At 44.6% G+C, this 14,527-nt stretch overlaps 1 protein-coding gene across 1 annotated transcript in view; it reads left to right on the top strand.

Annotated features, from left to right (window-relative positions):
• Positions 1 to 14,527, top strand: part of STXBP4 (syntaxin binding protein 4) — a 58,229-nt gene that overhangs the window by 10,291 nt on the left and 33,411 nt on the right. Inside the window, exons 6-8 of the mRNA XM_075579648.1 lie at positions 1,049 to 1,052; positions 1,321 to 1,386; positions 10,262 to 10,438. Of these exons, the coding sequence (XP_075435763.1) occupies positions 1,049 to 1,052; positions 1,321 to 1,386; positions 10,262 to 10,438 (247 nt within the window). The remainder of the gene's footprint in view (positions 1 to 1,048; positions 1,053 to 1,320; positions 1,387 to 10,261; positions 10,439 to 14,527) is intronic.

Genomic DNA, 14,527 nt, shown 5'->3' with positions numbered 1-14,527 from the left:
GTAATTAGACAATTTATTCAGTAGCAAGTGAACCTATTAATGTGACTTAGAAACCCAGTGTGGCGTGCGATGTTCAGATAATCTCTGGGGTAAAGAGTAGAATTTTTGAGGCCAGCTTTTTACTGCTAGCAACAGGACTGTGTTTTAATTAGGATGCTTAATTGCAGTTTGAAAGTTGTAAACCTTCCCTGCTAAGTAGCAGAAAAAGCTAGCTGCACAAAATGAGCATTTATTGCTGCCACAGAGAACTACATAAAATGCAAATCACAGTAGTACTATTGTAATAACTTTGCAAGAAGAAGAATTCTATGTGTAGAGTATTGGTCCTTCAAAACATTCACTCTCACACTCTGATATAGTGTGTGTGTGTATATACAGCTCAACCCCGTTACAACGCGAATCCGCTTATAACGCGATGCAAGCGTGGCTCCCAATTTTTGTATTTATGAAGACTTTACAACACAATTATTGGTGTCTTAAATACTTTATTGTACAACGCATACAATTGTACATTATTTCTAACGCGATACGCTTATAACGCGATGTGATTCTTTGGACCCCAAGCACAGCGTTATAAGGGGGTTGAGCTGTACAAAAATAGAAGGTGCGGGGCACAGCCATGAGACTGGGTCCCTGCTTCAATCCTATAACTATAACCAAAATAAAAACAACACATGCCACCTGAAGTGTCCCTTTAACTGTGGGTTACACAACTACTCTTTTTTTTTTGTGTAGAGCAGGGGTGCGCAAACATCCTGAGCTGCGCTCCCCCCCCCCTGCTTTCCCCCTGTGGCGTCAAATGACGCGTCAGCGTTCATGTGACGTCACGTGATCCACAGCGTCATTTGACGCCGCGTCTCCATGGCAACGGGCGTGAAATGACACTGTGGGGTTGTCATGGAGACTAGTGGACACGGAAGCCGCGCTCCCCCCCAAAAAAGTCTTGCGCACCCCGCTGGTGTAGAGGGCAATTTGTAGAAAGTGCCGGCCTTTTTCATACAGTAAGTTCCGACCATAAATTCTTTGACATCAGTATTTCTCAACGTAGGCAGGTAGGGGAGAAGTTCACAATGAAGAGTGAAAATGAAAAGAAAGGCTGGTGGTTCAAAAGGTGTCATTTATGGCTGATTAAATGGCCCTGCGTTTTTAATTACTTAACCATTTTGACATGTAAAACCTGGGATATTGGCCGGTGCGTGATGGGCGTTTCCTATATATATAGTGTTAGTTGCTGTAGTACTTTTCTGGTGTCGCTGCTACACCAGTTTGGAGTGAATGCTAATTCCAGCCTGACCCCCTTTGTCATCTCTCTGTCTTCAGGAACGGCTCACGGAATCCGAGAAACAGAAAAGTCAATTGTCCGAGGAGCTTCAAAAAGTCAAACAAGTGAGGATTCAAATCTTACGCTGAGACGTTTGGGGGGAAATAGTCGGTTTGATGGGCAGTTCCTTTATGTCGAGTCTTAATGTTGAGTCCACGGTTTCTGGTGAGCTTACCCTCCATGTTCTAACATAGACAATGTATGTATCTCTGTAAATAGAGCTTAGAGGCACATCTTTTTGTGAGGATATGATAAGCCAGATCTGTAGATCCAATAGGTGTGGCACTTACTTCAGCTGTTCTACAGTCTCGTGTAGTTGCAAAAGCGGTTTCCGTAGGTGTAGCTCCTACATCTGGACATCTCTCATCCAGCCATTTCTGCTGCTGCCATATTTGCCAAAGATATTGATTCTTTCCTCCAGTTAACTCCAGTCCTCAAGGGGCACAAACAGGCCATGTTTTAGGGATATCCCTGCTTCAACACAAGTGGCTCAGTCATTGACTGGGCTACTGATTGAGCAACCTCTGCTGAAGCAGGGATATCCCTAAAACGTGGCCCTTGACTGGCTTTGGCCACCCTTGTTCTTTGTAGTCCTCCAATCGGACTTGATAAATTGCCGTCCCGTCAGGTTTAACTCTACAAAGTTCCGTGGCAAATCTGGTTGCAGGTGCAACCGCTGAATAAGAGATTTCCAGCTGTGATCTGTCCTCTCGCTCGCGCGAGGATCCGACTATGTGACACATGTTGGGGTTGGGGTCTACCCTCTTCTCCTGATAATTTGACCTTTATAGGGAACATACTAGTGGGTATATCCGGAGATATATATATATATATATATATATATATATATATCTATATCTGATCTAAGTATATATACTTAGGCAAGCTTAAGCCTATAGGGAACCATGTTGAATAGTTTTGATGCAAAAGGTGGCACTGTATGCTCATTTGCATGTTATTTCCCAGAATCCCTTGCTGCAGTGGAAGCGCTGTGTGCTGGGTGATAATGGTGAAAGGCAGGGGTGCAGACCTGCCTAAGACATGCAAATGAGCATACAGTAATATTTCCATACATATACATATACACATATATACGAATGGACGATGCGGTTCCGTGGCTAGCGAAATGCTTTGATTTGTGCAAGCTTTCGAGGTACACTGATCTTTTCTTCTGGCGTTGTTACATTATTTATATATATATATATATATATAAATATATATATATATATTTATATATATATATATATATACACACATACATATAGACACACACACACTTTAGTAATATATTGCATATAATATATTAGTGCGAGAGATACACCGAGGCGGGAATCCTATGCATGATGCACACCACTACTGCATGTAGAACTGTATGTAAAATCATAGAATTCAAAGAGGGTGTACTTTCTTTTTCACACAACTGTATATATACAGCTCAACCCCGTTATAGCATGATCCGTGTGTGTGTTTTCCCGTTAGTTAGCAATAAAGCATTGAATGTTTAAAAAAAAAAAAAAACCTTGGAGATGTGCGCCACGAACGTGGACGCAGCCTGATGAAGCAGGGAGAGAGCTGCAGATGCTGGGTAAGTCCTCACGCGGCAGCCATTTTGCGATCCTGGTAATTATGCGGTCTCATTATGTTGACCCCGAGCACTACGTTATAACGGGGTTCAGCTGTGTGTGTGTGTGTATATTTAAAAGCTGCTTGTATTGAAACACTTTATGCTATTTTAAGAAGCAAATCCTAATGGCTTGAAAACTAAAATATCTGCCATTAGCTGCTCTTGTGTTTTTTTTTTTTAATGTAACATTGCCATTTTACACTATTAATCATACTTAAAAACATGGAATTTGACATCGGATAAGAGCCACTTCGCCCACTTTGCTCATTTTCTCATGTGCTGTAAAACCTCAGACCTGATTCGATCCTTGTTTTTCTTTTATACAGTATTTAGGATTTAGCCTTAAGTCTATGTATGTATGTATCTCTTTATATTGCGCCATTAATGTACATAGCGCTTCACAGCAGTAATATACGTGACAATCATATAAATAACACATAATGGGAATAAGTGCTTCAGACATAAAAGTAACATTTAGGAAAAGGAATCCCTGCTCCGAAGAGCTTACAATCTAATTTGTTGGTAGGAAGAACATACAGAGCCAGTAGGAGGGCGTTCTGGTAAGTGTGTCTGCAGGGGGCCAAGATTGATGTCTGAGGTGTTAATTATCAGCCGGATATTGAGGGGAAGGGCATTCCAGAGGTGCGGGGCAGTCAGTGAGAAAGGTTTAAGGAAGGAGAGGGCTTTAGGTACAAAGGGGGTGGAGAGAAGACATCATTGACCAGAACACAAGAGTCGGGATGGTGCTTAGCGAGAAATTAGGGCTGAGATGTAAGGAGGGGCAGAGGGGTGTATAGTGAGAGATTAGGGTGAGATGTAAGGAGGAGCAGAAGAGTGTAAAGCTTTAAAAGTGAGGAGGAGAATTGAGTGTGTGATACGGGATTTGATAGGAAGCCAGGAGAGGGATTTCAGCAGGGGAGGCGCTGAGACAGATTTCGGAAAGAGCAGAGTGAATCTGGCAGCAGTGTTTAGGACAGACTGTCTATCCCAAATCTGTTCTAATTCCCTTACCGGAGGCTAATCCACGAATTCCACCACCCTTTCCACCAAGACGTACTTCTCACATTTCCCCTTAGCCTGCCCATGACCTCTTGCTGGAGCACTTCTCTTGACATGGGTGACCTGACCGCCCCTAACAGGCCGATATGGGAGGAAAAGGAGAACTTAAATGACCATTATTGTGCATTGAGATGAGGACATTTTTTTACCCATGACGCATCAGAAAATGATGCGTTATGAAAGAGCCCCCCCTCCCCTTTGTAAAAAGGTAGAGTTGGCTATTAAGTATTAATTAAGTCGTGCACAATCTTTTGGCACTGCGCCCCCCCTGCCAGCACTGCCTCCGCGTTCGCCCCCTTCCTACAACGTCAAATGATGTTGTGGGGTCACGGGACCCGCTGCATCATTTGACACCGCGTTGCTATGGTGGATCATGTGACGTCACGTGACCCCGCGGCGTCATTTGATGCTGCGTCACTATAGCAACACGTCGCCTGAGTCACGGTAAGAGATTCTTACAGAGGCCTGGCGCGGTCCCCGGCATTTAATTTAAACGCCTTGGGGAAGAGCACGGGGGCCTTTGTAAGCGCTGCGCCCCCCCCCCCCCCCAAGAAAATCTCGCGCGCCCCTGATCCAGAGCAAGGCAAACCAAAAACCCCAGTGACACATCATCCAATGATATCTCATAAGGGGGGAAATAAATCCCTTCCTGACTCCAAGAACTGGCAATCAGATTACTCCCTGGATTCACATCCTTCCCATGTTTACTTATTTGCTATATCCCTGTATACCTTCCCTTTCTAAAAAGATGTCCAACTTTATTTTTTTTTTTTTTAATCATATCTGTTGTATCTGCCATCTACTGATTCCATACATGTTCCCCTCGGCTCTGGATACGCGTTCCTCTGCAATGCGTCGCTGCCCTTTTCGGGAGGTTAAACATTCTATCTTGAGTCTCTTTTTGAACTTTGAAGAGCTTCATGTCTGAGCGGGGTATAGAACGGGTAACGGCACAAACACCGCAGCAAATGCTGACAGGACACTGTCATTAACCCTCTGAGTGCCGTATGTATGTATGTATATTTATATATATATATATATATATATATATATATATGTATGTAACGCCAAAAGTGTACTCTGCGCTTCACAAAGAATGCAGTACAGGGAACTATAATAATACAATAAGCGCAGCAAAATCAGACAATAGGAAAGGAAATCCCTGCCCCAAAGAGCTTACAATCTAAGTCATGGCAAGTGGCCCTTAGGAGGTACCAAAATGTAGTAGCTACATCATTTAAAAATTGCTCTGCATCGGAGCCGGATCAGCAGAATGCCAGTTGAATTGTATCTTTGTGTGTGTGTGTGTGTGTGATATGCTGATATACCCGGCGTTGCCCGGGCGGGGGGGAGGGGGCGTCGAAGGGCGGGGTGGGGGGGCCAAGGGGCGTAGAAGGGCAGGGGGGCAATGGGCGGGGGGGGCAAAGGGCAGGGATGGGCGGGGGGGCGATGGAGGGGGGGCAAAGGGCGGGGGGGTGGGGGCAGGGGGTCGGGGGGGTGGGGGCAGGGGGGTTTGCAGGGAGGGTCGGGTTGGGCAGGGAGGGGTGGGGCAAAGGACAGGGAGGGGCAAAGGTCAGGGAGGGGCGGGGCAAAGGGCAGTGAGGGGCAAAGGGCTGGGGGAGCAGGGGGCAATGGGCAGGGGGAGTGAGGGCAGGGGGCAAAGGGCAGGGGGAGGGAGGGCAGGGGGCAAAGGGCTGGGGGGGCAGGAGGCAAAGGGCTGGGGGGGCAGGGGGAGGAGGGGCAGGTGGAGAGTGGCAGGGAACAAAGGGCAGGGGGAGGGAGGGCAGGGGGCAAAGGCCAGGGGGAGGGAGGGCAGGGGGCAGGGTGGGCAGGGAGGGGGCAAAGGGCAGGGGGAGTCTTGGACGCGTTCTATATCCCATTCCCCTGCGTTTACTCACCTTGCACACGGCCGCGCGGGTACCGGCCGCCCTCCTCCTCCACCTCGGGCTCCTCCGCGGAGAGGCTGAGACGCTCCGGTGAGGAGGTGCTGTGCCTCTCGCGGGGAGAGGCGGAGACAGCCGGAGGAGAGGCGGAGACAGCCGGAGGAGAGGCCGCGGGGACGGGGAGCGGCCTGTGTGAGGGGAGAGCCGCAGAGAGCGTGCTCTGTGTGTGTGGGGGGGGGGGGGATAAGCGGGGTGGGGGGGAGAGCGGGGTGAGCGGGCGGGGGGGGAGAGCGGGGGGTGAGCGGGTGGGGGGTGAGGGAGAGCGCCGGGTGAGGCAGTGGCCTATGGGTGGTGAGAGCCGTGGAGAGCGCTCTCGGGGATGGTCAGCTGGGGGAGCGGCCTATGTGAGGGGAGAGCCGCAAAGAGAGCGTGGGGGAGGGGGGGGTGGTGTGTGTGTGTGTGTGTGTGTGTGTGTGTGTGTGTGTGTGTGTGTGTGTGTGTGTGTGTGTGTGTGTGTGTGTGTGTGTGTGTTGGCCCGTCACTCCGCCTCAGGCCAATGAGAGGTGTGCGGGGGCGGGCGGGCCAAGGGAGCAATCTCATTGGCCTGGCCCAAGGTCCAATGGGATTGCCGCTAGGGACACAGGGAAGGACACAGGGAGACACATACAGACATAGAAACATATGACGCTTTCACAAATATATAGTATAGAGAGAGAGATATATATATATATACACACACACACACACACACACACACACACACACACACACACACACAGTGGTTGACAAATCACCAAAAAATCTACTCGCCACACAAAAAAAATCTACTCGCCACCTAGTACCAAACGTGTGCTGCTTGGGCCAATATTTACTCGCCCGGGGTTAAATCCACTCGCCCGTGGCGAGCAAATGTATAGGTTTGTCGAACACTGTATATATATCTATATATATATATATATATATATATATATATATATATATATATATATATATGTAGAGGTATCAGTACCGTGTTAGCCGAGCTTCACATAGGGACCACATAGTATCCACACACACTTTTAGTTGTGCTACTAACTCTCACCTTTCCACACCCACCCACACCATTTATATCCGCTCCCACTCCACACACACCTTTTGTTAAGCACTGTATATACTGTGGGCTCTCCATTCATTTTTATTCACACTGATACACATACAAACTCTTTCATCACTTGCTTTCAGGAACCTTTTGACACCTCCAGCCATAAAACACATCCACACCGGGGGAAGGAGAAGCACAGATAACATTCCAAGAGACACTGTTTATAGTATAGCTTTTGCTTGCTTCATTCATTGTAACATCGCCGGAAGAAGAGATCAGTGTATCTCGAAAGCTCGCACAAATAAAAGCATTTCGTTAGCCACAGAACGGTATCATCTATTTTTTTTTTAATTATATATATATACAGTGGTTGACAAATAACCAAAAAATCTACTCGCCAGACAAAAAAATCTACTCGCCACCTAGTACCAAACGTGTGCTGCTTGGGCCAATATTTACTCGCCCGGGGGTTAAATCCACTCGCCCGGGGCGAGCAAATGTATAGGTTTGTCGAACACTATATATATATATATATATATATATATATATATATATATATACTATATATATATATATAGGCAGGTCTGCAACCCCACCTGGGGTTGCAGACCTGCCTAAGACATGCAGATGAGCATACAGCTATATTTGCATATTTGCTTTCCTGTGGAGGGTTTTTGTCACTTTTTTTACTCACCATAACTTAACTCAGTATTATATATATATATATATATATATATATATATATATATATATATATATATATATATATATATATATATATATATATATATTATTATTATTTTAACAGGTAGTCTCCCCCCATTCCCCTCCATGCAAAAATCTCTACGTTTCGTCCTTCTCTCTCCCCCTTCTTTCTTCTTTCTTCTTCCATCTCTCTCCCCCATCTCTCTCTTCCCCTCCCCCCCTCTCTCCCCCCCCCCCCCCCTCTCTCCCCTCTGCACAAACCCAGGTCCCGGGGGCACATTTCTTTCCTTGACCCCAGGGATGCTGGTGACTGTCCTGATATTTATAGACCCCCACAAGTCACAACCAATGAGAATCTGGGCATACCGGTGGCGCACGGTTAATGCTTCCCTTTGTACTTCACAAGATGTTCATTAGAAAACCCGCCGCTTTGGATAAAAAACTGGCACTTTTTGCGCTCCCCTACGCACTTGCATAGAAGCCTATAAACATGTTTACCCTGTTCTCCTATCTCATCAAAACTTTGAGCACATCCTGTCTTTCTGCTTCCATCAATAAACTTCAAACACCTCATACTCGCGTGTGTTCTAATGCAATCAGGTTGTCATTTTCAGCAGCTGAAGTGAATATACGGTGTTAACGAGGGTCACAATGAAATCTGACCAGCATATCCAATATCTCACATTTCCGTGATTGTGGCAGCAGATAAAAGACAGCGTGCAGAAACTCAATAAATGTGTTACAGGCGGCCGGGATTCTGCGGTGGCCCGTCCAAACAGGCTTAGGCTAGTTACAGCTCTCGCTAATTGATGAGGGATCTTTAGCAGGAGAAAACACGTAGTGTGTGTGTGTGTGTGTGTGTGTGTGTGTGTGTGTGTGTGTGTGTGTGTGTGTGTGTGTGTGTGTGTGTGTATATATAGATATATAGGTGTGTGTGTAATATATATATATATATATACATATATATATATATATATATATATATATATATATAGATGGTATTTACCATAAATATGGTTCCCTATAAACCATGTTTATGGTTTTGAAGCAAAAGGTGGCACTGTGTGCTCATTTGCATATCATTTCCCAGAATCCCTTGCTGCAGTGGAAGTGCTGGGGGATAATGGTGACAGGCAGGGTTGCAGCCCTGTCTAAGACATGCAAATGAATATACAGGAATATTTACAGTTGCTATATGCTTTGCTGTGGAGGGTTTTTGTCACTTTTTTTACCCACCATAACTTAACTAAGTATATATCTATATATATATATATATCTATATAGATATACATATATATACATACATACACAGCTCAACCCCGTTATAACGCTTTCCGTTATAACGCGGATCCGCTTATAGCGCAATGCAAGGGTGGCTCCCAATTTTCATATTTAGGACTACTTTACAACACCATTATTGGTATTCTAAACACTTTATTGTACAATGCATACAATTGTACATTATTTCTAACGCAATCCGCTTATAACACTTTATAAGGGGTCTTTGGACCCCCTATCGGCTCGCAAGACACGGGAGCTTTGAAAGCGGACATTATCTGAGCCCCGTTAGCAGAGCTTAAATTAACGGGGTTCAACTCTGGAGACCCCCTGTTACATTCCGCCCCGATCGTCATTTCTTTTTGGCTGCTTCAATAGATCCAACGCTGTTTTTAATTGTGAAATCTGATGCTTCGTTCAGGAGATGGAAGTTTTTTGAAGTATTAGCTGCCTGGGAGGTTAAAATGCAGCTCTCCCCGGAGCCCCTATCCCTGTAACCTCAGAATCCAGAAATTAAAAAAAAATGTACACTAGAGTTTTTTTTTTTTTTTTAAAAACAGGACATGCTCAGGGGGCAAGATGCTACCATTATATGAGATAGTGACATAGATTTCAGGGGGTATTGCTTCTTTAAAGCTTCTTATTAATTGTGATCTCTCCGGGGCAGGGATTTGATTTCCTATTGGTTGATTTTGTTTGGTGCCCTTATTGTATTATAATTCCCTATATAATACCCTATATAATACCCTATATTGTATTGTCACCAGCACTGAATGCGCTGTGAGCGCCATATAAATTAATATATACAGCTACACGTATGTGTCTGTACAGTATATGTTGTCACATATCATTGCCTGTGGAACCCATCTCTTGAATGGGGATACCATACGTAGGGCTTCCCCAATTCTCATCATAGAGTAAAGTCTCTGGAGCTGAACCCCATTAATTTCAGCTTTGGGGACCCCCTGCCTCCAGCGATACTTATCACCATAGGGGGGCGCCGACTGAGCTAGCTGGGCTTTAAAGTTTAAAGCCTCCGCGTCCTGCCGGCAAATAGGAAGCCAAACCTGTTGACGTCACGGCTTCCTGTAGGCATATTTAAAGCTCAGCAAGCTGTCGGAGCGACCGCCGGTGCCCCCGACGGAGGTATCTCCGGAAGCAGGGTGTCCCCGTCACCCCCCCCGGAGCAGAAGTCATTTGTGTTCCGCTTCGGAGACCCGCCTGCCTCAATTCAATATTAAAAAAACGTATTAAAAAAAACCCAGCATGGATTGCCGTTTTGTTAATGTTGGTTTTTATGGAACGCTCAGGAAGCCAAAGCTGCCGTGGAGGAGACCAGGGCCCTGCGGGGCAGGATCCACCTGGCGGAAGTGGCCCAGAGGCAGGCGCACGGCATGGAGATGGACTACGAAGAAGTCATCCACCTGTTGGAGGCCGAAATCGCCGAGCTCAAAGCTCAGCTGGCCGATCACTCCGGTCAAAATAAAGTAAGCAAGTCGAGCCCGTCTCCTCTTCCTGTTTCCATGGTACCCCCTCTCTCTCTCTCCGCTGTCATGTGACCTGTTTTTCCCTTCCAAAGTAGGTCACCGTTTTGTCTTGTGTTTATTCAGCATACGGGAGCCATGTGCAGGGAAGGGGACAATGGAGAATGTTCTGACCCCTTCTTTACGATGTAGTTTTTTGGGGGGGGGGCGTGGCTGGAAAAGTGGATAATTGCTGAACAGAGGACTATCTCCTGCATGGTTTAAATGTTTCCGTACAGTACGTGCAGGTTTTCGTGGAAGAACAGGTTGTTCATCCACCAAACTGCAGACGAGAACAACTCCAATGCACGTTTGTACCATCAATGGTGCAGAAGGTCCTCCAACAACTAATGATTCAACCCGCCCCACTGAATAGCTTCCTGTTTTGGAATAATCTAGATGTCAAAACATTTTCTCTGGGTCATACAAAAGATGGCTACCATTGTGTCATTTTTTTCCCCCTATAAGCTGCTTGGTAACCCCCGATCTCTACAATTGTACATGAGCAACGTTGCCTCTTTTTATAAGGAGTTTTGCTAGAGCTGACGTTTCCCTGGTGGAAGAATGCAGCAGCAAAATTGAAATGATGAAGGGTGAATAATAATATTTTTTGTTATTCTTTTACAAAATGATACCTATTTCCCCCCAACCCCCCCAGAAAATGTTTTGATGAGACTTGGGAGAGCCACGGCAATTTATGCAGAATAAAAAACGTACTTTAGCTTAGGTGTCGGCCTCTCTCGGAAGCCGTGTATATACAGTACACTATAATATATACATTGATGTTGTGCTTTTAGCTGCAAGGCTTAGAATTGCAGCATTATTAAACACGTCTTTGGTGATAAAAAAACAACTTTAAAAACAGCTGAAAATTGCAGAGAAGGTGCGGAATACCTGTGCGTGTTTTCTCAGTGTTTGAGAGGTGAGCCGAGGGATTTCAAAACAAATGTCAAACCCAACTGGTTTTGGAGTCCGCTTCACAGATTTTGTTTTAGCACATTTGGTCTCGCTGATTAAAAAAAAATCAGCACTTTTCCAATTGTGACTTCTATGTAAGGCCCGTAATATAGTGGGCGAACGCGCCTGTGCGAACGCTCGTGCACGTGACGCACACTTTTTGTGTGTACAGTCCGTGCTGCTGTGAGCGACAGGCTTGGAAGGGTACTGTGTGTGTGTCAATGGGGAAGGTGTGTGTGTGTGTGTGTGTGTGTGTGTGTGTGTGTGTGTGTGTGTGTGTGTGTGTGTGTGTGTGTGTGTGTGTGCGCGCGCGTGTGCGTGCGTGTGTATATATATATAAAACAAAAATATAAAAGATATGCTGTGAGAATAAATTATTTATTAATATTATACACACATACATACACACACACACACACATACACACACACACACATACATACGTACACACACACACACACACATACACACACACACACATACATACACACACACACACACATACATACACACACACATACATACATACACATTGCGGTAGCGGCGCGAATACTTACTTTTCTGAGTCTTCCCCGCTATCGCCCGGCTCCACGCTCCCTGCTGTGCGCGCGCACGGCGCAGCACACACCCCCACTATGTTACGGGCCTAAGATCACAATTTTATGTCGAATGTTCTTTGGAAGATCTAGCCATAGCTTCACGAAACTTCGTTAAACTCGAGTTAACCCGGCACAAGGTGGTGAAAACAAAGTACCCGGCGTTTTTTCACTCGCAAATATCGCTTTACTCGCTAACATTTTTACTGTATCTATATCAGATCGATCAAACAAAGAAGGTGTCACAACGCTCACCAAATGTATTGATATGGGTATTTGAGGTTGAGTATGCTGCCAAGATTAGGCAACTGGTGCTACCTATGTGCTGAGATAATATTGGTTTATCAAAAAGGACAGCAGTTGAAAAGATGGCTGTTGTCCCAAAAAGAAGCACGTTTGAGTGGTGCACTCTCAGGCGATTAAAACGTAGTTTTTATTTCTGCAAATATAATATATATGTACACAAGTAAATTTAACATAATTGTGTGTTTAAAAATAAACATTTAAAAAGACAGTGTGTGATGTATACAGTGCTATACATGGAGATTAGTTTAAACTAATGTTGAGGAGTAATACTTGGCAGCGATGTTAGAACTGCGTCACGCTCTACGTGACTTTCATATCTAGTATATAGATTCTACATCTCCATCTTGTATACACTTCTTGCACTATAGCACATTACCATTCCATTGTATTATCCCCCAATACCAAACGGTCTTGTATCAATACACAATAACACTACCACAGCAGAAATAATTATACTTCACACACTGTCTTTTTAAATGTTGATTTTTAAACACACATTTATGTTAAATTTACTGGTGTACATATACAGTATATTATATTTGCAGAAATAAAAGCTACGTTTTAATCGCCTGAGAGTGCACCACTCAAATGTGCTTCTTTTTGGGACAACAGCCATCTTTTCAACTGCTGTCCTTTTTGATAAATGTATATCAGATCCACACAATCGTAAATTAGAATGGACGTTGAATATTGTGATTTAATAATGTAGTACTGTAACAGTAAAATTAGTTGGAGGGGAATGTACAGAAATGGGGTTTCGTTAGAAACAAAAAATAACACAAAATAAATTGTCAGTAAAAAACACAAACTCAATGCAACCTCGTCTGCTATAATTTTGGCAATTTCCCCTCCTGCGGGGAGGCAGCTTCAAAGCATACTGGATATGTATGTATGTATGTATATCTTTATTTATATAGCGCCATTAATGTACGTAGCACTTCACAGCAGTAATACACGTGACAATCATATAAATAACAAATAAGCTTCCGACATACAAGTAACATTAGGAAAACAAGTCTCTGCCCCGAAGAGCTCACAATCTAAGTGGTAAGTAGGAAGAACGTACAGATATATGGGCCATAAATATGGAAGTGGCCGTTCCTAAACACCCTATGTACAACTGATTGGTAATAGTGTGTGAACTTGCTATGATCGTGTTGTCTACTTACTACATTGACATCACACGGAGACCATTCAGTGTTTGCTTTAGTGCAGCATTAGTACACACCGCGCGCAAAAATGGGGGTCTAGCAAAAGAAAGCGTCGGAGCCTAAATATTTCACCTGTGCAAGCTGTTCCAGGGAAACTCTTTGAAAAAGCGCTATTTTAGCGTGAAACGCGTCAGAGGTACATCCTTGCGCCACCATGCTGTACACCCACAATAAATAATATTTTTAGTTCATTTTCCTAGTCCCGGATTGTTTTTTCCTGGACCGGCTGTGCTTCGCTCCCGCCCTCCCCCCCCCCCCCCCCCCCAACCCCCCCACGTGGATTTTCGCCTTTTCCAGGGAAATGCATTTTACATCGAATGCAAGGCGCGTGAAAGCACTGAAGTCAAATAAATCGAGGCATGTTTTTGATGACTACAGTATATTGCGTGAATCAGAGGTTGTGAAATTCATTTTGCGCAGTTCCTATTGTTCTTTATATGCCCTAAGCAAGGCTGCCCTTCCATGTACTGCTTTGATAACATCTTCACGTGAATGCCAGACTGATATTACAATGTTCTATTTCCTTAAAAATCTCTCTCTGCACAGAAAAATCGGCGTCAAAACGCAACACGAGAATTACATCTGCTCTCGACAGAAAACTCAACAGCACTAATCGTTGGGTCCTTGCCAATCAAATTACCCTAGTATTATCATTTATAAATATGTAACGCTTTTGATGTTTTAATAAACCATGCTCTGTAGTATTAAAAAAAAAAAAAAGTGATTGCTCGGGGATTTTGAAAATGATATATTCAAATACACTGGACAATTGAATTTTCCTACAATGTGATGGTTTTTGATCAGGGTTTGTGAGCAGGAGGCAAGGAATGAGCCAGTCTCAGGAGGTTGGCATCAAAGTAGTTTGTGTTCAGCACTGGGAAATATACCAGTATCAGAAGTCTACTGTATATGTAACGTTGTGATGGGTTCCAAGCAGGGGCAAGAGGTCTCCCAAATGCAGCCTCTAATAAATTGGTGGTAGG

This window comes from Ascaphus truei, chromosome 22 (genome assembly GCF_040206685.1).
Source record: "Ascaphus truei isolate aAscTru1 chromosome 22, aAscTru1.hap1, whole genome shotgun sequence".
Lineage (NCBI taxonomy): Eukaryota > Metazoa > Chordata > Amphibia > Anura > Ascaphidae > Ascaphus > Ascaphus truei.
The sequence above is the reverse complement of the archived record's forward strand: the minus strand, read 5'-3'. Positions and strand labels throughout refer to the sequence as shown.